At 37.8% G+C, this 25,870-nt stretch overlaps 1 protein-coding gene across 3 annotated transcripts in view; it reads left to right on the top strand.

Annotated features, from left to right (window-relative positions):
- NCOA7 (nuclear receptor coactivator 7) overlaps positions 1-25,870 on the top strand; it is a 220,889-nt gene that overhangs the window by 141,754 nt on the left and 53,265 nt on the right. For 2 of the 3 annotated variants that reach the window (XM_069077464.1, XM_069077467.1), the window contains exon 4: positions 15,902-15,981. In XM_069077464.1, the coding sequence (XP_068933565.1) occupies positions 15,902-15,981 (80 nt within the window). Of the gene's footprint in view, positions 1-13,838; positions 14,326-15,901; positions 15,982-25,870 lie in introns of those variants that run through there. The other variant, XM_069077465.1, reaches the window with a different exon arrangement.

Genomic DNA, 25,870 nt, shown 5'->3' with positions numbered 1-25,870 from the left:
TTGTTGCAAAAGACAGGACTCTCTAGCCTCTACTAATGAGAGCCTAATTCAAGTTAACAAATATTTATTGAGCTGCTTATACAGGTGATCCATTGTGCTAGTGAAGTAGAGATAACTCTTCCACATCATAAGTGTTAACCTTTAAAGTTTGGTTAAAGGAGACAACAGTTTAGGTGATATATATTTTTTCATATTATTTATTCCCATGAAGTTAGCAAAAACATGATCATGGGGTCAGAAGAAACTTCTAACTGACTAAACAAAAGAATCAGAGAGCTTAAATACATTTTAGAACAATCCCAATTCAGGGTCAAATTTGTGATTACAGAAAAGGAATTTTCTTAATAAGATAAGGGAATTGACAAGGTATTGATTGATTTTATGACCTAGGACATCTGTGTTTTCTTTATCATTAACATGCCATAACATAATACATGCCCACAAAATATTTAGATAAGAAAAAGTTCCATTATTCAAGATAGTGTCTTATGTTCAGGATCTCATCCTTGGCAGAAGAAAGAATGCTCTTACATCAGTCCCATCTGGGGTTGCTGACATAGGAAGAGGTATTCTCTGAGTTTACTCAGAGAACAAAGAAATTGTTGGGTCCAGGATCTTCTAGTTGGTTAGTTGGGTTCTGGCCCTTATTGTGGTTATTAATGATTGTCATTTCCTCCTTTTGGTCATAGGTAAGCAAAAGTGTCACCTATAGACCAAGGAAGGGATGAAAAAAAGAACTCTTCTTGGGGGGATTCCCAAAATCCCCTTATCTAGTTCATCCAATTCATGTTTTTCCCCATCACTTTCTGAAATAGGGGGCAAACAAGCAAGAGGGACAGGCTGCAAGGGGATCAAGGTATGGAGCACAATGGGAATATAGAGCAACCAAGTAAAAATAAACTAAAGCTACAGAAAGATGTAAAGAACCGGTCTTGGGTATGTAAGGAGGCCCAGGGAGGGAGCAGTAGACTTGGGGAGTTGAAAGGAGAGGTTCATCTGCTTGCCTAGAGGCATAGGCTTCAGGGTGCCCAGGGGCCCAGGGCTGTTGCCATTGGGGCCCTTGATATAGCTGCTATGCCTCCCCCCTTTTGCCAGGTCATAGAGGATAAATCAAATTCCCTACTATTCTTCAGCACTCACTTCTCTTATCTGGTCTGGGATGAGATGAGATGAGTTAACAAGAACTTCTAGCTGTTAAAAAAAAAAAAATCCCCATACTAAGATACTCTCTTAACTCTAGGGAGGGAGTGGGGAATGCTGAGTGATCTTGATTGGGGGTAGGTGTCTTAGTACTGTTGGGCTCCTGGAGTTACCTAAAGTCCCAGGAGTTTTCTCCAGAAATCCCAATATGATCAATTTCCAATTTCTTAAAGATTAATTCTCAGATTCTGCTAAGAAGTTTTTAGTTATATCTGACTTTTCATTGCAGTTTCAGGTTGGCCAGACCAGAAACTACAAGGAAAAGATTCACAGATTTGTTTGTTTCTCTAGCTACAGCCTTTAGAAATCTCTTTAGTTTAGAAGTCATAAGATAATAGACTCATTCACAGCACACACGATATAGACACAGAGACACACACATTGACAGATAAACTGACAATACAGATACAAATACATTAGTACCCTGGCATGTAGATGGAGTGTAGCTATCCACCTCAGGACAAGGGCCTTGGAGGGAAGGGGAAGGCAAAGAAGGCAATGGATGGCACAGAGTTGCTCTCCTCAGGACCAGAGCCTTTAAACTTAATTTAATTTTAAGATAAAGTACTGAATAGTAGTGCTGGCAATAATTTTCCTCAGATCAATCTCCAGAGGGGATGTAATTCATACAGAGGGATTTAACGTGAATTGAGCCCCACCCCCTGAACTAGCTTTAAGGGAATTTTGGACTTCAACCAAACTAGTGGGAGTTCTTTGGAAGCTGGAAATGGGGAACTTACCCAACTCCATTAAGGTTAAGACTCTAGGAAAAATGAATCCTGAAGAGCCTGAATCATTAACTTTGATGAAGTGAGGTGCTGTTCAGTCTATCCCATTCAACAGTTCCATCCGATGTCAACAGCACCATAACTAATGACAATCATTAATAACCACAATTAGGGCCAGAGCCTGAACTAACCAACTAGAAGAAGAGCCTAGACTCGACAGCTTCTTTGTTCTCTGAGTAAACTCAAATAATACCTCTTCCTATGTCAACAACCCCAGATGGGGCTGATGTAAGAGCATTCTTTCTTTTGTCAAGGATGAGACCCTGAACCTAAGACACTATCTTGAATAATGGAACTTTTTCTTATCTAAACATTTTGTGGGCATGTATTATGTTATGGCATGTTAATGATAAAGAAAACACAGATGTCCTAGGTCATAAAATCAATCAATACCATATCAATTTCTTTATCTTATTAAGAAAATTCCTTTTCTATAATCACAAATTTGACCCTGAATTGGGATTGTTCTAAAATGTATTTAAGCTCTCTGATTCTTTTGTTTAGTCAGTTAGAAGTTTCTCCTGACCCCATGATCATGTTTCTGCTAATTTTATGGGAATAAATGATTTTATATATCTATAGATATATCTATATATATCTATAGATATAGATATATATATATACAATCACCAGGGCAGCTAGGTGGTGCAGTGAATAGAGCACCAGTCCTGAAGTTAGGAGGACCTGAGTTCAAATCCAGCCTCAGATGCTTAACACTTACTAGCAGTGTGACCTTGGGCAAGTCACTTAACCCCAATTGCCCTGCCCTCCCTCCTCCAAAAAAAAAAAAGGAAATATATTGTCTCCTTTAACCAAACTTTAAAGGTTAATATAGGGATTAGGGGTGCTGTGCTCCCTTGATCTAAAAAAATCCCTATAAAATTTTTTGACCTTCCCTTCCTGCCAGAGAAAAAGTCTGAATTATTATTGTTTTAAAAGCTAAAACTTGTTGAAACTATACAATACTATACATATATTTTATGTGTTTCTGAGTTTCTAAACTTTTTCTGTGTTGTCTGTTGGCCTTCACATGTCAGTGACTTCCACAAAACTCTCCCAAGATTCTTATTTAATTTCTTATGTCAACCTGTTATATATTGAAACCAGGATGGGGAAAGTTGTGATGAAAGAATAACTGTATAAAGATCAATGGTAAACCAATCCCCTACCCACATGGAGCTGTCAGTAGAGTAGAGGAAATAAGATATAAATACAAGTAAATGCAATACAAAGTAGGATTTGTTGTGTATATCAGTGAGGTACAAAAGAAAATGATGAACAAATTGAGAGAAATAAATCACTTCAAGCTGGAGGGAATGAGGAAGAGGAAGATCCTAAGCTAAAAAGATTACTCAGGTAAACTTGAAGACTACAAACTATATATGCAGGTTAGTGCAAGCATATCAGTATGTCAAGCCTAAATATTTTCTAAAGTAATTTGTTCTTAATGGTTGGTCAACTTTAAAAGGGAGGGAAAGAAACAAGTATTTATTAATTACTTACTATGTGCTTAATAACACTAGTAGTATTGTACTAAATGCTTTACAAATATCATCTCATTTGATCCTCACAACACCCTTGTGAGATGTTATTATTATCCCCATTTTATAGTTAAGGAAGCTGACAAAGATTAAGTGACTTACCTAAGGTCACACAACTATTAAGTGTCTGAATCTGAATTTGAAGTCGGGTCTTCCTGACTCCAGTTCCAGCTCTCTATCCACTGTGCTTCTTAGTTGCCTCTTAAAAGCCTACCATTGTTTATTTCTTCCAAATGCACATCTTTAAAATAGTAATGAATTAGTGCAATGGATCAAAGTCTGAGTACATGCTCACATGTATCAGACCTAAGAAAGAGGTGATTGGTCTTATAAGAGCTCTTTGTCTCTTATAGAATCAGACCTTTCTATGTGCTGTAGAGTATGTATACTTTGTATGTATGTATACTATGAGTGTAGAGAGGAAAACCTGATTTTAAGTCCCATCTCTTACATATACTGCTTCTGTGATTGTGCACATCACTCTCTAAGTCTGTCAGTTGCAGAGGAGGTACCAGCCTTTGTTGGTTTGAAGTTTCCTCATCCAGAATTTCCTATGGCAGTGAAATCACACAGGTTTCACCTGTATCAAAGAGCCCTCCTAGAGTCAGGAAAAATCTAGCCTCAGACCTTACCATCCTTTGTAACCCAGGGCAAATCACTTAACTTCTGTCTCAGTTTCCTTGACTTTAAAATGGGCATACCACTGCCTCCCAGCATTGTTGTGAAGATCAAATGAGATTATATTTGTAAAGTGCTTAGTACCTGGCACATAGTAGGCACTTAATAAATTCTTGTCCTTTTTCTCATTTGCCTGTTCCCACCCCATACCTAACATTAAGAAGACCAGAATCAAGAACAGGAATTAAAATGTTTTTCAAAGATGGCATAGGGAATATAAATATGACAGAACCTGTGAACAATTGGCCCTAATAGAATTTGAGGGCCTAATAATTTTTTAGAATTTATTTATTAAGTGGCGGCTAGGTGGTGCAGTGAATAGAGCACCAGCCCTGGAGTCAGGAGGACCTGAGTTCAAATCCAGCCTGAGACACTTAACACTTACTAGCCGTGTGACCTTGGGCAAGTCACTTAACCCCAATATTCCTGCATTCTCCCCTCCCAAAAAGCCAAAAAAAAAATTTATTTATTTACTTTTAATTTACAACATTCAGTTCCATAAGGTTTTGAGTTCCAAATTTTGTCCCCCTCCTTCTCCTCCCCACTCCCATCCTATGGCAGCATGCGATCCAATATAGGTTCTACAAATACCTTCACATCAAACATTAGGTTATAACGAAGAATTATAACCAGTGGAATGAACGAGAGAGAAGGAACAAAACAAAACAAAAAAGAGAGCAGGTAGTGCTTCAATCTACATCCAGACTCTGTAGTTCTTCTCTCTGGATGTGGACATCCTTTTCCATCATGAGTCTTTTGGAGTTGTCTTATAGCCTTGCATTGCTGAGAGGATCCCAGTCAATCAAAGCCAGTCATCACAGATACAATGTGTCTGTGTGTACAATGTTCTCCTGGTTCTGCTCCTCTCACTCAGCATCAATTTATATAAGTCTCTCCAGGTTATTACGAAGTCTGTCTGCTCCTCATTTCTTATAGCACAATAATATTCCATTACATTCATATATCACAACTTGTTTAGCCATTCCCCAATTGAAGGACATCCCCTTTATTTCCAGCTCTTTGCCACCACAAAAAGAACTGCTATAAATATTTTTGTACATACTGGTCCTCCTCCCACTTGTATGATCTCTTTGGGATACAGCCCTAGATATGCACACTTTTATAGCCCTTTGGGCATAGTTCCAAATTGGTCTCCAGAATGGTTGGATCAGTTCACAACTCCACCAAGAATGTAGGGCCTAATAATTTTTTTAAAAATATATTAGCAGCTGTTCAGAGAACTACTAAAAAAGACTGTATCTTTGGCTATCTGGCATTGTCTTTTCTTTGTCCCCTAAATCTCTCTAGGTCTAATATAATAGAAACCTAAGGGAATTTGAATATATGTTTAGAACACTCTAGTGTCTTTGTCTAGAGAAACCTAGCTGATCTCTAACAGAAGCCAAGGATAGGTGTGACATTATATCATAGGACCTATGGCTGTTTCCTTCTGTATACTAGAATCTCTCCTCCAAAACCTTGGCTAGATCTTTTCTCAAATAGTCTTGACTTTTTAAATTGCCTTATGAATATGGTGAGCTTATCTCAGTTTCATTTCATTTCAATTCATGATAATCCTCATCCTTCAATCTAACTACTTCAAGAGACTTCTATGTTAAATATCTATGTTCATCATTCTGAATACATATATTAAGATGCATAGTATTCATTTGTATTTAATTTTTTAAAATTTTGTCTATATTTCTGACCTTTTTAACATTGTTTCCATTTCTTTCTTTCTCAATATTTCACAAATCATTGCCTTCTGCAAATTTAATCAGTGGTATATTTACATTGCTAGTAACATTAACTAAGAAGCCCCAAAACCAATCAAATTAATGATAAAGTGTGTTTGTAAGTACTTCTAACACTTCTGATCTTCCCCCTTCGTTTTTTTGTTTGGCTGTCAGAAGGGTAACCAGTGATAACCAGTCGTCATTTTTGCAGCCCCTCTTGCATGTGCTTCCTCCTTTCCTGACACGCCACCAGCCTCATCACCTCATGCCTTCACTATCACAGCAGTATGCTGATTGGTCTCCCTACCACAAGTCTCTCTCCATTCCAGTTCATCCTCTACTCAGCTATCACATTGATCTTTGTAAGGAACAAATCTGACTGCATCAGCCCCCTACTCAATAAAGTTCAATGGTACCCTAGCAATTCCAGGATCAAATGTAAAATCTGGTATTTGATATTCAAAGCCCTTCATAACCTGGACCCCTCCTACCTTCCTAGTCTTCTTATACCTTCTGTCTTCCAAAGAACTCTGCAACTCAGTAACACTGGTCTCCTTGCTGTTCCATATACAAGATATTCTATCTTCTGATTACTACATGCAATTTCACTGGCTGTCCCTCACCTCTGGAATTCTCTTCCTCCTCATCTCTACCTCCTGGCTTCCCTGACTTCCTTCATGCCCAGATAAAACCTCACCTTCTATAAGAATCCTTTCCTAATCCTCCTTAATGCTAGTTCTTTATCTCTGCTGAATATTTTCAATTTGTATATATCTTGTTTCTATATTGTTGTTTGCCTGTTTTCTCCTCCATTAAACTGTGAGCTCCTTGAGATAATATAAAGCACATAGTAGTCAATGAACACCCACTATGTGCTAGGCACTGAACTTAAAGTACTGTTGGTACAATATTTAAAAAAAGAAAGAAAGAGTCCCTGCCCTCAAGGAGTTTACAATCGAATGGGGGTAAATCGATGGATGGAGAGTTGGGGGGAAATACTTGATTTGGGGACATGGTAGAAAAATCAATCAGAGAAATCCCAAAGTGATGGAACCAGGTAAGAAATAATAAATGCTTATTGACTGATTAACTAACAAATACTCTTATTTTGTTCTGTTAATAGCATATATGAATTTAGTTCTGCAAACTTGAAGTCTGGTAGACAAAGAAGTCAATAATAATCAATAAACATTTACTAAGTACCCACTTGTAGCAGCAAGCACCCCAAGCGTCCTCAGGATTTGCCGCCACCACAGGTTCTTGGATCTGCTTTGATAAAGGAAAGCAACTCAAAATGGGTTAACAAGCTTACTTTAATCAGTCAGACATATATCGTTTACCTTGTTCAGGGAAAAAGGTCAGCACCCCGAACTTCAAAGCATACAGGCAGATTTATCAAGACAGAAACAGATCAAGTACAAAGATTTCCAAACTGCCCAACCATTACATCCATACCCAGTCAACATCTGGGTTTCCACATCTGGGTTTTTCAAAGCCGGGGGACTCTCAACAATGGCTTCCCAGAATTCAGATCAAATCACAGAACACTTCTCAAAGTGAGTCCCAAAACAAAGCTACACATCAGGGCTTATATAGCCTTCTCCTGGCTCAGAGAATGTAACAACTTTATTGACTCACTGGCTAATCAAGAAGTATCTACTGAAAAACAAGCCTCCCTCCCCAGGCTTCAGGTGCATTTTAGCCTAGGGGCAGGGAAGATCTTCCAAATTTGCATTCCCATTACACCACTATGTACCTGGTACTGTACTAAGAGCTAGGGATTAAAAAAAAAAGACAAAAAACCAATCACTTTTCTCAAGGAATTCAGTCTAATCAAGGAGAGAACCTGTAAACAACTAGGCAAAAAACAAGACATAGAGGATAAATTGGATATAGACAATAGAGGTAAAGGACTTTTATTAAGAAGGATCAAGAAAGGGTTCCTGTAGAAGGGGGTGATTTCAGCTGAGTCTTGAAGTAAACCAGGGAAGCCAGGAGGAGAGGAGGAAAGAGCGAATTCAAGGCATGAGGGAAAGCCATTGAAACTGCATGGAGTCTGGAGATGGAGAGTCTTGTGTAAGGAACAGCAAGGAGGCAAGTGTCACTGGATTGCATAATTCCCTGGGAAGTGTCAGAGGGGAAAGGAGTAAGGTATGAGAAGACTGAAAAAGTAGATGGGGGGAGGGGATTTTAAAGGGCTTTGAATGCCAGAGAATTTTATATTTTATCCCAAAGATACTTAGGTAACCAGTGTAGTAACCAGGAGTTCGGACTAGAATGGGGAGAGATATATGACAGGAAGACCAATTAGCAGGCTCTTGTAATAGTCTAGGCACATGCTGATATGGGCCTGTACCTGTCTGGTTGCAGTATTGTCAGAGGAGAGAAGGGAGCTTATAAGGAGAGATGGTATTATCAGATCATGTCCCTGAAACTTACTAGTTGGTTAATCATGGACAAGTCACAATTTCTCAGAGCTTCGATTTCATTATCTATAAAATAGAGATAATAATATCCATAATAATTTCCTCAGAAGAAAATAATGTATTGAAACTTCTTTGCAAACATTAAAGATAGACAGACATGTATATATCTCTATCTGTAGACATATACATATATCAGCTATTTTTTTTTTTTTTTGCTTTTTGAAGGGCAATTGGGGTTAAGTAACTTGCTCAAGGTTACACTGCTAGTTTTTTTGTGTGGGTGTTAAGTGTCTGAGGCCGGAGCCAAACTCAGGTCCTCCTAACTCCGGGGCTGGTGCTTTACTCACTGTGCCACCTAGCTGCCCACAGCTCTTCTTATTAGGCAAATTCAAATAGGCTGTAAAAAAAACTAGTTGTCTGATAAAACTGTTTTTCTTGTTCTCTATTATTAAAAATTGGCCTATCTGATTCAGAGATTATGGATAGCTCTCACTTACTTCTTCCTTCTGCTATAGCCAGTCCTTCAGAGAGAGTAAAAGTGAGAAAGGGAACAAAGTTCTCAGTGATTCTGAATCACACATTATCAGCATACTGTGAAGTTATATACATGCCAAACCTTTCTCCTATCACCTTGGGTACAGAGAGTTTAGCTGCATTCCTTTATTCATGAGTATATCAGTACAAGTTGGAATAGCCAGAAGGCCAGTGTCAGTCACTCCAATGAAGAGTACCTTTCAGGAGTAAAGTGTAGGCTACTCCTAATTCCCAATGCGCACACCTGGAATGTATTCCTCTTCAACTCTTATATCTTAGGATCCTTGGTTCTTTTTAAAACTCAGCTCAATCTTTTTAGTCAGGTGCTTGACATTTATTTGGAATGGATCATATCTGGTGATTCTGTGGATTATTACAACAGATCATGAAGACCAGAGGGAATAGACCCTGATAATATTATTAAGAACAAGTGGAATGAAATTGTGGCTAACTTTGATGGTGTGAACTTAAAGAAGTCTTTTCTCTGGGATATCTATACTTAATGAGAATTCTTTTTCCTATCCAGGAGAGAGCTATAATTCTTTGCATTAAAGATCCAAAAAGTAATTTTAATGCTTAGTGACTATATATGGGAGCTTTTTGTCATGCCTGAAGTGCAGCATTGATATTTGAAATAAAATGCAAAAACTTCAGGCTAAGAGATTTGGTTGTTGGAGCTAAAGGGTGTTGGGTGTGATAATCCCTCTCCACATCCTTGGTGAAGATTATTCTTTTCCAAAATAGATCAGGATATTTGTCTTAGATAAAATAAAGGCAATGTTGAGTTATAAAGTTTAAGTATCAAATCTATTCAGTTTTCTAGAAATTAAATATAAATATTCAATTTATGTTGTTTTCTACCACAATGCCAACTAATGCATAGGTAGTAATCAAAAAGTTCATAAAAGATGCTATTCACACCCTAGAGAATAAGGAAGAATTGACCTTTTAATGGGACTAACCACTATATCAATGTTGAAAGGGAGGATTTAAAGAAAGGAATTAAATTATCCATCCCATTCCCTAGAAGATATCATCCTGGGATGCAACTCCTTGTGGAGATGAAGCCTAGCAACTGCTTCTATAAATCTTTTAGCCAAAGCTACTGAAAACCCAGAAAAGAAAGTTCTCACCACCAAAGTCTTTCAAATGATTTGGCATCAGAAGTCAATAGGATTTTATTTGTGGGAATGACATTAAAGAAGATGCATTACTTTCTAATTGGCTGCTGCATTCTTAGGATCATAGGACCTTTCCCATCTGAGTTGCAGCTGAAACCTTCTATATTTATTATTTCCCCTATTGAAATGTGAGTTTCTTAAGAGCAGGCACTGTCTTATTTTTCTATTTGTATCCCCAACACTTAGTACAATGCCTTGCACATTGGAAGTGCTTAATAAATGCTTTTCTGTCATTCATTCATGCTCTTTGTAACTAATACAAGACAATGATCATTACACAGGTATTATTTTGGAATACATGGTGAAAGATAGGTCAACTGATTAAAAAAATGCATGTCAGGGATTTCATAGTTTCTCCTCTGCATGGTTGCTGTAGCCAGAAGGAAGAAGATGTTATCCTGAGGGAATTCAGATCAAAATCAAGCTGGATTCTTGTAATGAGAATGTAAATTTTTAAGATCTTCCCTGCCCCTAGGCTAAAGTGCACCTGGAGCCTGGGGTGGGAGGCTTGTTTTTCAGTAGATACTTCTTGATTGGCCAGTGAGTCAATAATGTTACATTCTCTGAGCCAGGAGAAGGCTATATAAGCCCTGATGTGTAGCTTTGTTTTGGGGGCTTACTTTGAGAAGTGTTCTGTGATTTGATCTGTATTCTGGGAAGCCATTGTCCAGGGCCCCCCCGGCTTTGAAAAACCCAGTTGTGGAAACCCAGATGTTGACTGGGTATGGATGTAATGGTTGGACAGTTTGGAAATCTGTGTACTTGATCTGTTTCTGTCTTGATAATTCTGCCTTTATACTTTGAAGTTCGGGGTGCTGACCTTTTCCCCTGAACAAGGTAAACGATATATGTCTGACTGATTAAAGTAAGCTTGTTAACCCATTTTGAGTTGCTTTCCTTTAACAAAGCAGATCCAAGAACCTGTGTGAGCAGCCACCCTAGGGACTCCGGGGTGCTTGCTGCTACAATTCTGATCATCACTTTCTTGTTAGCTAATGAAACTGATTGCGACCAATGTTTTTAGATGTAAACTATGTTGACCTACTGATCACAAAAACTATGTTTATAGAATTGAAAGAAGCTTGTAGCTATAGACTTTGATGTTGAAGAAGAGAAGAGTATTCTTTGTGACAATGAGACTTCCTATAGTATAATAGTAGAGAAGGTACAAATGAATGTGGTTAATTTTATAATCCCTGAGATGAAATGATTTGGATTGCAATGTTCAGTGCTGTTGAATGGGCAATTCAAAATGCAAATTTCTTTGCTTTCTTTGGGAATTTTAATCTTGTATGATAGATCAGAAATACAGATTTTTGTATAGGAAAGCAACTTTAGTCATGAAATATGGTGGGAAGAAAGCTTATTGGCTTTCTCCTTCAGAATTAGACTGTTGGGATTTGGCATAAAGGATATGGGTTCTGTAAAATCTTTTCCTTATTACATACTCATTTCCTAGTTCTTTAGAAAGAATTTTAAAAGATAGTCTCTGTCATTTAATAATTTATTTGTGGATTAAAGATAACAATTTATTTGTGGGTTAAAAGATAAGTGCTAGGGTTGACTAGGTGGCACAGTGAACAGAGCACTGGCCCTGGAATCAGGAGGACCTGAGTTCAAATACAGCCTCAGACACTTAACACTAGCTGTGTGACCTTGGGCAAGTCACTTAACCCCAATTGCCCTACCTTCCCCCCTCCAAAAAACAAAAAAAAATATGTGCTATATAAAATCAATCAATTAAATACATTAAATGGACATATCTGCCTTTATTATGTTAGTCAATAGCCCAAATAGGAAAGGATTTTCAACTATACTAGTGGGTTTTTTTAAATACATTTTGTCTGGCATTGTATTTATTTTATTACTTTAAAAAATTAATTTATGCAATCCATTTCTACATGAGGCTTTTCCTAGTTCTAGTTGCTAATGTTTTTTCTCCTTTTCCCCTCCCCAAGGTTATGTTTTGTATATACCTGTATGTGTATATATTGTATTCTCTATTGAATATAAGTTCCTTGACAGAAGAGACTACATTGTTTTTGTCTTTGTATGTCCTCTACTGGGCCTGAAACATGAAACCAAATGATAAGGTTAGGGCCTGGGCCTGTAATTTCATTGGTATTAAGGGAACTCCCAGTGAAGAAAAGGCTTCTACCAGTGCAGGTCACTGAGAGATTAGGTGATTTTACTCAGGATCAGTTAGCCAGTTAAACCAGATCTTCCTAGAACCAAGACCAACTCTCTATCAGCCATACCCTACCATCTCTCCCACCCATGGGATGCTGATTGACTGATTAATCATAACTGCCTTATTACCAAATGCTGTCCCTCCCCTGGATTCTCAATCTCTGATGATTGCTCTCCTTAACTCTTCACTTTCTCTCATTATAGTTTCTGAAAGCAAATTCATCCTTGAGGAATTCCAAAGCTGTCCTATGCTGGTGATATGCTTTAAAAATTAAATACAACAATTGAAAACTGATTGCTTGGCACATTTCCTATTAGTTTACATGCTATATGGTTGCTATGCTTGATACCTTATCCAAATTACTTAACAGTATCCATACTTTCATGTAGTCTATGGTTAAGTATTTTTTTTCTTTTCAAAAAAGAATTACATATTATCCATTAGGAGGAAATAGTGATCCACATGAGTTGAAGTTGGTTTTTGTTTGTTTTTGTTGTTGTTGTTGTTAGCAGCATTATATTGATTTACTGATTCAAGCCAACAAACTATTTCTGCAAGACTTAAAAAAAATAGCAGAAATGTAAGAGAAGCCGGCTCAGTCAAGGAAAGATTGTGGGATCTAGAATCAGAGGATCTGGGTTTCATTTCTTTCCCCACTTACTACTGGTATCACTAAATCACTTTACTTCCCTGGAACTTTTCTATAAAATGAGACATTTGAACTAGAGGATATTTAAGGTCCCTTTCCAGTCCTGAATCAGGGTATCTTGTGACAGCACAACAGCCTTTCTGAGAGGTTTCCTAGACACTTGTATTGTACCTTAAGTATAAGCTATGTATTTTCGTCAGAGACATTATTAAGTATATTTGGTTTTATCTAACATTTGCACATGACTAGGAAAAAGTGATGCATCTTTGCGATTATTGTTGTTAAAGGGGAACATAGAAATGCCTGGGACACCTTGTTCTTCTTCCTTAGCAACCTGATTGTTAATTGTTTTCCTAAATCTCTCTTAAAACTCACATTTAGTAAGGATTTTTAAGAAGAAACTTGACATTGCCTGTTTGAAGCACATATTGTGAATGAAGGGTTTAGGAGCAACTTTTTAGACTCCTCCCTTCCCAGTGGTGTCAGCAACAATTATCCTTTTTCCTTCCTCCCCCCTTCTGTCCTACCCATCCCAGGTCTGACCCCTTCTCCTTCCTCAGGTATTTAAGTGTTTAGTGAAAATACTGCCCTGGGAGAGTTTGTTAGGCATTCTTTATGTGAATGTGGAAAGTGAAAACTCTGTCATCAGGCTGTAATGTTTAGAAGGATAGGAAAATGTCTCTGTGTGTGCAGAAATGCAAAGACCCTATATATCTTTAAATTGTGGTGTAGACACTAGGGAGTGTCAGGGTGCCCTTAGGCTGCTGGGGCAGGATCTGGATGGGGGCGGGGAAATAGGGCGGTGTCCACCTTGAAGCCGGCTGGATCCACCTGGGACATGCTCATCTCCGTGACCCTTGGCTCCGGCTTGCTGGGGAGGCGTGGAGTCTTTGGTGCTGCCTGCTTGTGGTGTTGCTATTTAACCCTGCACTTTCCCAACACTGTGCGTGGGAAAACTAGTTAGCTGGAAGATTGGAGCTTGTGCCAGGTTGGTTACTTCCTTTGCAGCTAGACTGTTTTGGCCTAAAATTTGAGTCCAGGAGTCATATTACCCCGGATGGTCTCAGCCTTTTTGAAGGCTCCTGGCTGCACTTTGGGCTGCTAACTGGCAGATGTTTGCATTTGAGCACTGCTATGATTTGGACCAGAGAGACAGTCAGCCAGGCTCTGGCTGCAAAATGAAATTCCAGAAGCTGAAAAGGGAGAGATTTGGTGCCCTGTCTTCTGGATACAGTACTCACCATGAAGAAAGCCTCAAGTCATTACCTGAAGTTTTGGATTATGGTACCGATGGCAAGACCACCCCAAGAAACACAAAACAGTCCCTGTACAGCATCTTCCCAGACTTGAAGGCTCATCTCATGTTTACAGACTGCACAAGGCGGTCTTCCTTTTGGTTAGGTATGAGAGCAGAATGTGGTGAAATCCCCACCTGTAAAGTGTATGTCCCATCAGTGTTGTTGTTTCAAAGCAATATATAATGGAGGTAATTGGGCTGACTTTAGGGGGAAAAAATTGTCAGGTCAGTATCAAATTAGTCAGTGTTCATTTATCTTTGAAAGGAAATGTGATAAGATTATGTGAGCTAACTGGGGTAGTATTCATCTGTATTTTCCTGACTGCATTTAACTTTTTTGACCCATTGATCTGACTTGAGAAGGAGGATTTTTATTTAAAAATGTTAGCACTTGTAACATTTATTTAGTATTTATACTTTTACTCTATTTTTAGCTTTTATACCACCACTAATAGAAAGCAATTTTATGTCTGCCACTCACAGAAATGTAGATAATAAATTTACCTTGAAAGGTATATCAACAAGTCAACTAACCAACTAACCAACATTCCTTAAGTGCTTACTACATGGCAGGCACTTTGTGCCAAGAGAAATACACATGTATTTCTTTCGAAACCAGTATTCTTCTGGGTAAAGGAAAACTTTAGTGAACTATTATTTTAGAACTTTTCTGATATGATTTAGGGTAGTCTTAGGACCTCCCAAAATGCTATAAATGGGAAGGAGTTAGTACCTCAGATACTAGAAATGTAAGGCCAGTGGAAAGGATACTATGAACATAAAAATCTTGACTGATAGCACCTAAGGAAGTAGCATAGAAGAACACTGATAGAGAATGTCAAGAGGACTTAACTTAACATCTATAGTTGATTGTAAGGTTTACAAACTATTTCTTCCATACTGACACTGAGAGAAAGGTAATGAAAAAGTCATAGAATCATAGGACTTAGAGCTGGAAAGGCCAATAGAGCTGTTTAGTCCAAACTTACTTGTCTCAGGATACCTTTATATTCTTAAAAATTACTGAGGACCTCCCTCAAAGAGCTTTTGTTTATGTGTTATAGCTATCAATATTTACCATAATAGAAATTAAAACAGTATTATTATTAAAATAGTTTTGATTTCTTGGAACCCAGAAAAGATCCCCAGACTATGCTTTGAGAATCATTGATTTAGTGTAACCTTCTCATCCTACAAATTATGAAACTGATTAGTGAAGTTAATTGACTTGTCTATGATCAGAGAGCTGGAATTCAAGACTAGATGTTCCAATCCATTGTCATTTCCCGCATTTTTGCTTAGCTTCATTGTCATTGTCCCCATTTTTACTTAGCTTGGTGCTATAAGGGATGATTAGCAGAAGTTTTGGGATCTTTACCTTGAAGCAACTTTCTTTCACATAAGCAAAATATCTCCTTTTTTGTCAGACATGAGGAACAATTTCCTGAGATTTGTAAGGTATTGTGACTGTTTGCTGAAAGAAGCTGTGGAATTTCCTTTTTGGAACTCCTCAAGCATGAGAGATTATCATCTCTCTGACATTACTTAGCCTGAAGGTAGAGAGGCTGAATTAAATGACTTGTCTAGCTCCTCTGTGATCCTGTAATCTGAACTGATCAGAATTTGTAAAAAGTTGAGACAGTATCTTAATCAGGATATTTAAATGTGTTCTTCCTTTAGATGACAACCAGAATAAAACCAATGAGAAGAAAGAGAAGAAGATGGTGGTTCAAAAGCCCCGTGGCACTATGGAATATACAGTAAGTATGAATGTCATGGTTGTGAGTGTTCATACAATTTAGGATAACAATGATAATTATAGTTTTGTCACAGGTCACAACAATATTACTATTACTCCTACCTAGTAGTACTACCACTACTACCAGCACCACCACCATTACCACCACCTAGCTAGCTATAATTTGTACATTTTACGTTTGGCACAGAACCACAGATACCCCATTTTATCTTCGCAACAACTTGTTATTATTATATTACCTTTTAACAAATGAGGAAACTGAGGCAGGCAAAGGTTAAGTAACTTGCCCAGGGTCACAAAGCTAGTAAGTGCCAGAGATTAGATTTTAACTCAGATCTTCCTTTTTTTTTTTTTTTTTTAAAGCAATCGGGGTTAAGTAACTTGCTCAAGGTTACACGGCCAGTTATTTCTGGGTGTGGTGCTGAGTATCTGAACCCGAATTTGATCCAGGTCATCCCGACACTGGAGCCGGTACTCTTACTCACTGAGCCACCTGGCCGCCCCCTAACTCAGATCTTCCTAACACGAAGTCCAGTGCTCTATCCACCAAGCCACCTAACTGCCTTATTACTAAGCATATACTCACTTTGGAGTAGAGTTTTGGAACAGAAAAAATACCCTTAATAGAGATTTTATCTTTCTGCAAGTCTTTTAGAGTGCCTAGCCATAGTGTCAGTCCAATAATTACAAAAGTAATAGATATCTATTTATATTTGAAAACACTGGTCTTAAAACTCTGGATATCCTTAAGCATCTCTTTACCATTGTCTCAGAATTTTTCTTTTTTTAAATTTATTTTTAGTTTTCAACATTCATTTCCACAAGATTTTGAGTTATGAATTTTCTTCCCACCTTTCCCCTACCCCCATCCCAAAATAGTGAGCCTATTGAATACCCCTTCCCCCAATCTTCTTTCTCATATATCCTTCCCCATTCCTCCTCTAACTTTCTAGTAGGGCAAGATGGATTTCTATACCCCAGTGCCTGTATATCTTATTTTCCAGTTGCATGTAAAAAAAATTTTTTTTAACATTTGTTTTTAAAACTTTGATTTCCAGATTCTTTCCTTTCTTCCCTCCTCACCCCCACTGGGAAGACAAGCAATTCAATATAGGTTGTACATGTGTAGTTACACAAAACATTTCCATAGTAGATGTATTGGGAAAGACTAACTATATTTCCCTCCATCCTATCCCACCTCCCACTTCAATTTTCTACTTTGACCCTGTCCATTTTCAAAAGTATGTGCTTCTAACTACCCTCTCCCCCAATCTGCCTTACCTTCTGTCATCCCCCCTCTTATCTGCTTCCCCCCTACTTTCTTGTAGGATAAGATACCCAATTGAGTGTGTATGTTATTCCCTCCTTAAGCCAAATTCATTGAGAGTACAGTTGACCCATTCCTTTTTGCCTTCCTGTTCTTCTCCTCCATCGTAACAGTTTTCTCTTGCCTCTTTTATATAAGATAATTTACCCTATTTTATCTCTCCCTTTCTCCTTTTCTCATATTCCCTTTCTCACCTCTTAATTTTATTTTTTAGATATCATCTCTTCCTATTCAACTGATCCTGTGCCCTCTGTCTATGTATACATGTACACATATATACACACTCACATATGTATTTATATATACATACACCCTCTTATATAAACGTGTATATGTATATACACATATATACATACATACATACATATATATTCCCTTCAGCTATCCTCATACTGAGAAAGATCTCATGAGTTACAATTATCGTTTTTCCATGTAGGAATGTAAATACTTCAACTTTAATAAGTTCCTTTTGATTTCTTTTTCCTGTTTACCTTCTAATGCTTCTCTTGCTGCTTGTATCTGAAAGTCAAATTTTCTGTTCAGCTCTGGTTTTTTCATCAAGAATGCTTGAAAGTCCTCTATTTCATTGAATGATCATATTCTCCCCTGAAGTATTATACCCAGTGTTTCTGGGTGGGTGATTCTTGATTTTAGCTTCTTTGACTTCTAGTATGTCATATTCCAAGCCCTTTGATCCATTAATGTAGAAGCTGCTAAATCTTGTGTTATCCTGATTGTTTTTCCACAGTACTCAAATTGTTTCTTCCTGACTTCTTGTAATATTTTCTCCTTGACCTTGGAACTCTGGAATTTGGCTATAATATTCCTAGTTTTCTTTTGGGGATCTTTTTCAAGAGGTGATCAGTGAATTCTTTCCTTCCCCCCCCCCCTCTGGTTCTAGAATATCAGGGCAATTTTTCTTGAGAATTTCTTTCTTTTTTTTTTTTGCCTTTTTTGGGGGGGAGGGGGAGCAGTTGGGGTTAAATAACTTGCCCAAGGTTACACGGCTAGTTTTTTTTTTTTTTTGTAGGTGTTAAGTGTCTGAGGCTGGAACCAAACTTGGGTCCTCCTGATTCCGTGGCCAGCGCTTTACTCACTGCGCCACCTAGCTGCCCCTTGAGAATTTCTTGAAGGATGATTTCAGCTTCTTTTTTTGATCATGGCTTTCAGGTAGTCCAATAATTTTTAAATGATCTCTCCTGGATCTATTTTTTCAGGTCAGTGGTTTTTCCAATGAGATATTTTACATTGCCTTCTATTTTTTCATTCATTTGGATCTGTTTTATAGTATCTTGATTTCTCATAAAGTCATTAGCTTCCATTTGCTCCAATCTAATTTTGAAGCAATTATTCTCTTCAGTGAGTTTTTGAAATTCCTTTCCCATCTAGGCAATTCTACTTTTTAAGGCATTCTTCTCCTTATTGGCCTTTTGGGCCACTTTTGCCATCTGACTTAGTTTATTTTTAAGGTATTTTCTTCAGTATTTTGGGGGGGGTTCCTTTAGCAAGCTGTTGACTCACTTTTCATGATTTTCTGGCATCATTATTATTTTTCTTCCCAATTTTTTCTCTACTTCTCTTACTTGATTTTCAGAATCCTCCTTGAGTTCCTCCATAGCTTGTAATCAGTTCATATTTTTCTTGGAAGCTTTTGATGCAGGAGTTTTGCCTTTGTTGACTTCTTCTGGTTCCATGTTTTTATCCTTTTGTCCCCAAAAAAGGATTCTATGGTCTGATTGTTCCTCCTCTGCTTGCTCATCTTGCCAGCCAATTACTTGACTTTCGAGCTCTTTGCCATGGTAGAACTCTGCTTCCAGAGTGATGAGCTTTGTCCCAAATCACTGGAGTTTTCACAAATGTTGTCAGAGGTCTGAGGAGGGTGCCCCCTCTACAGCCACCACAAACTCTGGCACACTGGCGCTTCTCACCCCAGGACCACTGCCCAAGACAGCGACCCAGATCCAAGCAGGTCAAAGCAAGAGCAATTACCCTCTGAATGACCGCTTGGTCCCCCTACAATCTGCAGGCCAGGAGCTTGAGGCAGCCACGCAGCAGCAGCTTCAGCTGCTGTACTTCAGCCACCTCTTGCCCCAGGGGCAGGGGCCAGACTGCCCTCTTTAGTCACCTAGTTCCAACAGGGTTCCCCACTGACCTTTTACTTTCTCTTTGGTGTTTATGGGTTGAAAAGTCTGGAGACCACTATAGCTGCCAGTGATTCACTCTCCTGAGGTCTGCTCTGGCTCATTTGTGCCACTAGTCGGGGATGCCCTGGGCTTGGTGCGGTTCATGCAGGATTGTCCTCAGCTCCCAGCTTAGTGCAATAGACCTCTCCTGTGGTTCTGCTAGGCTGACTCCAGTGGGAGATTTGTTTCTCTCTGTCACTTTGTGGGCTCTGTAGTTCTAAAATTTGTTTAGAGTCATATTTTACAGGTGTTGGAGGTGGTGTTCATGGAATTTCCTGCTTCTGCTCTGCCATCTTGGCTCCACCCCCAGAATTTTTTTTATTGATAGTAATACTAGTACTACTAAAACTTTCATTCTTAAAGTCCATTTCTGCCCAGCAGAATACTGGAAAACAGGGCAGCTGGGTAGGTGGTGCCGTGAATGGAGCACTAGAGTTCAAATCTGACCTGAGACCCTTGACACTTCTGACTGTGTGACCTTGGGCAAGTCACTTAACCCCAATTGCTTTGCCTTCTCCCATCCAAAAGAAAAAAAAGAATACCAGACAGCAGGCCTAGATGAAATGTATTAGACCATTGAGAAGAGGTCAGTTTAAAGATAAGAGCACTGAATTTGGAATCAGAGCCTTAGGGCTCATAATCTTCTTTTGCTGCTTACCTACTACTGATGTGATTTTGTTCAACATTAAGTTACCTTTCACTTCTCTAGCCCTCTTTTCCTTCTTCTATTAAAGTGAAGGAGATGGACTGATGATATCTTAAGTTCCCTTGATGCTGTATTAAATTATTTAACATAAATGGGTGGTCAAAAATAAGAACACTGATGTTCACATCACACAAGCACTTAAAAATCAAGCTTACAAAGTACTTTATATACATCATTGTCATTTGATCTGCATAACAGCCCTGAGAGGTGGGTAATTTAAATTTTACTAGCCTCATTTTTACAGATAAGGACTTGAAGCTCAGAGAAAGGGAAAGAAGCTCATAGAAATATCCAAATAATGATAAAGCCACTAATAAGACTCAGGTTCTCTGACTCCAAACCTGGTGTTATTTCCACTATACCACATTGCCTCATACAAATTAATAGTACAGACATTCATAACTATTCCATTAATATATAAAATGAAGTTTGCCTCTTGAACTTGGCTCAAAGGTTAATTTATTTTACATGCAAAACATTAGAATTAACAGGTGACCTACTTTGTCAAGTTAACGTTTACCAGATTATAGCCATCCTTACTGAATAAAAGATTTAAGAGTGTGAAGTTGCCTACTGTCTACCAGCATCATCCACAGAGTATTTCATACCCCCTCTCACTTTGTAATGTTATCTGTATAATGTGGAAAAATCTACAGATGCTACAGTGCCTCTGGGATCTAGGTTTGACTATAGTTATCCATAAATTGCATTTGTTTTTATCAAAAAAATGGCTGTAGTATCTACGTGTGTTATCCATAAGACTCAGGTTGCTCTGTACCAGTTAGACCCAGTTTGAGTTATATACTATAAGCCTATTGCAAGTAGGAATCATTTTCTTTATTATACCTGTTTTTCCAGCACCTACTATATAGTAAAGCACTAAATAAAGACTTTGTTGTTTGACTGATTGGGTATTTAGCTTCCTAAAAATAAAATAAAAATTCTGCCTCTGTGCCAAGATGGTACCTCAAGAAAGGTAAACCATCTTATAAATATGTCCTCCTTGGTCACGAAGGGGACCTGGTGTCATGCTTCCAGGTGAACGGAGCAATTTAAACCAACCAATGGCAGTGAGTCCAGGCCCCTCATGTTGTCCTTTATGTTGAAAGACTTTTAACAACTGTTTTCACTTGATAGGCAAGGACCATATAATTTGAACTTTTAAATGATGCACAACACTCCCTATAGCAGGTACTCTATATTTGTACTTTAAAATTTCTTTATTCTGAACTTAAAACACCCAAAAAAAGAGCATTGTCATATACATAGCATAACACAAAAAAGCACCTATAAGAAATTATAAATCTCCATTTCATACCCCTTTGCTTTAAAAAAAAGTATATAATTCTACACATTACATTTAAAATTAAAAATCGGGAGAAAAAAAAAAACTTGTGACAAGCTTAGTCAAGCCAAACAAATTCACACATTGACCAGATCCAAAAAAATGTATATGTCTGATCTTGTGTCTATCACATCTTTGTCAGAAGGTCATCATCATAAGTTCATCATAGGTCCTCTGAAGAAATGATTGGTCTCTGTAATGATCAAAGTTCTTAAGTTTTTCCAATTTCCTTTTCTTTGCAAAGTTGCTATCTCTCTGCTCACTTTACTCTCCATCAGTTCATATTGCTCAGTATTCTCCAAAACCATCCCTTTCATCATTTCTCATAGTATAATTAAATTTCATTATGTTCATGGACCATGTACCATAATTTGCACAGCCATTCCTCAGTTTTCTAAGAGGTGATCTAAGTCCTACCACCTTAGGTTCGAATTCTTTTCTCCTTCCCTAATCTTCACTATTTTCCTGTTGAGTTTGATGTGTTTCTATATCAAATTATTGGGTATATATGTGTAGTATGTTCAGCCCTCTTTTATCCGTTTCAGATGAGTGAGGTTCATCAGATGCCCACTTCCCCACCACCCATGTTTGTATACTCTTTTCCTGTACCCCAATTATGACAAATAACAAGTTGTACCCTAATCTTCTTTCTACACTGGTGTATTCTTCCTTTTACCTTCTCTTTGCTTTCTTTTCTTAAAACCCTCAGAAAAGAATCCATTCCCTTCCCAGTCTAACAGGACCTCTGTTTTTCTTTTACTCCACTACACTTTGAATACATGAGGGTTCTGAAAGTTTCTTCTCTTCATATTAGAATATTAGTACTACATTAGTTCCTAGCCTCTTCAATAATTGCTCAAATAAATTTACATTTCTAGCCTTCTGTGTACTCTTATGCTTCAGCTCTAGTAATTTCATCAGGAATACTTAAGTCTTCTATTCCACTATTTTTCCCCCAGGAGAATTATGCTTAGCTTTGCAGGGGGAATTATTCCTGTTTGTAAGCATGTATCTTTTGCATTTTGGAATATTACACTGCAAGATCTCCTCTATTTCATGGTTGAATCTGCCAAATCTTGGATAATCCTAACTGTAGTTCTTAATACTTGAACTGCTCCTTTCTGGTGCTTCCAGTACTTTTTCTTTGATGTAGAAGCTCTGGATTTTGAGTATAACAATACCAGAACTTTTCTTTTGGGTATTCCTTTCAGCAGGTCATTAATTCAATGGATTCCTTCTACCTTTCCTTTACTCTTGATTTCTAACAGATCTCTGGACATTTTTCATTTATAATTAAACTATAGTATCCAGGCGTTTTTAAAAAAAAAAAAAAGTAATGGTTTTCAGGGAGTCCAACGATTAAATTTTCTCTCCTTGACCTATTTTCCAGGTTAGGTTATTCTTTAAAATTAACTCACATTTTCTTCTCATTTTTCAATCTTTTGATTTTGTTCTAATATTTCTTGCTGTGTCATGGAATTCATTGATATTTTTGGTCTTTTCCAGTTTTTAGGGAGCCCATCTCATGAGCAACATTTAATTCTTTTCCAGTTTTTAGGGAGTGCATCTCTTGAGCAACATTTACTTTTTTTTCATCTAAGCTACTTTTTCCTCCTTCCAATTCTTTAAACCTTTTATTTAAATTTTTTTCTTCATGTTTTCCTAGGTATTCATGTAGCCCTTGTGGAAAATCCCTTTTTCCTTTAACTCTCTTCTTGCAATTATGAAATTAGATTTGCAATAAATTTTATACTGGTTGATTTTTCTTTGGTTTACTTATTTCTTCGGCTTTAGCTCCTGAACCAGAATTTTATTCCAGGACCAAGCTCTGCTTCCTGCTGCATTTTGTGGTGAAACAGCCTGCCCTTGTAGGTCTGTCCTGGGTTCTTATGTTGACCTTTAGGGTTAGCCCTGCCTTGATCTTTGAGCTTTAAAGAACTGAATATTCAGTACTTCCTCTGGCATTTGAGGTCAGAGTGTTAGAAACTTCAGAGCCCTAGGCCTGGGATGTCCTGGTCTGACTGCTATAGCACTGTTATGGCTCAGCATATCACTTCGCTTAAGTTTCTAAGGTTCCCTCCCTGAAACTCTCAGGAGAGCACCAGCATCCTTTTGACACAAAGCCTTGTACTGCACACATCTCCCTAAAAGTCTCTGATTAAACTGGAGGCTAACCTTGTTCTGCCAATAGCAGGCCACCTTATCTATTGCTCTTGAGCTTCTGGCTGAAGTTCTGGAGTAGGCTTGGTTTTTTTTGACTAAACTTGTCACCGGTTTTTTTTTTCTCCCTTGGTTTTTAATTTTAAAAGTAATGTGTAGAATTTTATGCATTTTTTTAAGCAAGGGGATATGAAATGGAAATTTATAATTTCACGTAAGTTCCTCTTTTGCGTTCTGCTATGTATATAAAAATGCTCTCCTTTTTGGTGTTTTAAGTTCACAATAAATAACAAGGCACAAATATAAAGAATACCTTCTATGTGAAGTATTGTGCATAATTTAAAAGTTCAAATTATATTGTCCTTGTCTATTAAGTAATTATAATTTTTTATAATTTTATAAAGTCTTTCTAAAATTTTATAAGTCTTTCTAAATGAAGAACATGAGACTCCTGGTCTCATTGCCACTGGTGGGTTTAAGTTGTTCCATTCATCTGGAAGCATCATACCAGGCCTTTGTGACCAAGAAGGACACATTTATAAGATGGTTTGCCATATTTGAGGTACAGCTGAGGCAGATTTTTTTTTTTTGGCAGGAAGCTACATGTAGAAGAATTCATTAGTTTCTCATTGGGTTTCTTAATCTTCTCATGCAAACCAAAATTTTGCTAGAGGTTGTATGGGAACTGAGTGGTCTACCTCACATTCAGGCAGCCATCTTGACAGGAAATCCTTGTGATTTTTCAAGAACTCAAATATCCTCATTAGTTATATTAAGCAATGATCAAGAAAAGGGTTCAGCTTTCAGGCACACTCTTGAGTAGTTTAGTGCTCATAAAAACTAATTAATACGTCGAAACAATTTGGGTTTTTCTTGTGGCTCTAGCATATCTGTTATATGGATTTCCGCCAAGCTTGCTCTTATTAGTATGCCCTGTGTTTCTGTCTCTTCTCTCCATGAGTTTGTGTCCTTTTTTCCTCATATACTGTCTTGATTTTTTTTTTCCTATAGGGAAAATTTTACAGAATCTCAGTAGGAATGGTCACTTAATGTTTAGTTCATACTTAAATAGGATTATCCTCTAACAGCATTCCTAACAACTTTATAAGAATTTCATGTCCTTACCTTAAGATGCTGACTGGTTTGGTCCAGCACCACCCCAGTTTTAAAAATCTATCCATTCTTTTCTTTATTAATTTATTTATTTTTAGTTTTCAACATTCATTTCACAAGATTTTGAGTTATAAATTTTTCTCCCCATCTCTCCCCTACCCCCCATCCCAAGATGGCAAGCATACTGAATACCCCTTCCCACAGTCTGCCCTCTGCTATATTCCCTCCTCATATCCCCCCCTTTACTTTCTTGCAGGGCAAGACAGATTTCTACACCCCATTGCCTATATATCTTATTTCCCAATTGCATGTAAAAACAATTTTTAAACACTTGTTTTTAAAACTTTGAGTTCCACATTATCTCCTTTCTTCCCTCTTCATTCCCCCCAATTGGAAGACAAGCAATTCAGTGTAGTTATACAAAACATTTCCATAGTAGTCATGTTGTGAGAAACTAACTATATTTCCCTCCATCCTATCCCACCCCCCCATTTATTCTATTTTCTCCTTTGACCCCGTCCTTTTCCAAAAGTGTTTGTTTCTAACTGCCCTCTACCCCAATCTGCCCTCCCTTCTCTCATCCTCCCTCTTATCCCCCCCCCCACTTTCCTGTAGGGTAGATACCCAATTGAGTGTATATGTTATTCCCTCCTTAAGCCAAATCCAATGAGAGTAAAATTGACTCATTCCCTTTCACCTTCCTGCTCTTCCCCTTCATTGTAACAACTTTCTCCTTCCTCTTTTATGTGAGATAATTTACCCTATTCTCTCTTCCATTTTCCTTCTCCCAATATATTCCTCTCTAACCTCTTAATTTTATTTTTTAGATATCATCCCCTCATATTAAACTCATCCTGTGTCCTTTAGGTATACATGTACATACATGCACACATATACACACACATATCCCACCTATATATATATATACATACGTATGTATACATGCACACACACATATATTCCCTTCAACTGTCCTCATACTGAGAAAAGTCTCATGAGTTATAAATATCGTCTTTCCATGTAGGAATATAAATAGTTCAACTTTAATAAGCTCCT

Source organism: Petaurus breviceps, unplaced genomic scaffold (genome assembly GCF_028583685.1).
Source record: "Petaurus breviceps papuanus isolate PSGF00001 unplaced genomic scaffold, PetGlider_PUasm1.0 90977, whole genome shotgun sequence".
Lineage (NCBI taxonomy): Eukaryota > Metazoa > Chordata > Mammalia > Diprotodontia > Petauridae > Petaurus > Petaurus breviceps.
Note: the sequence above shows the minus strand (reverse complement) of the source record. Positions and strands in the feature narration are given on the sequence as shown.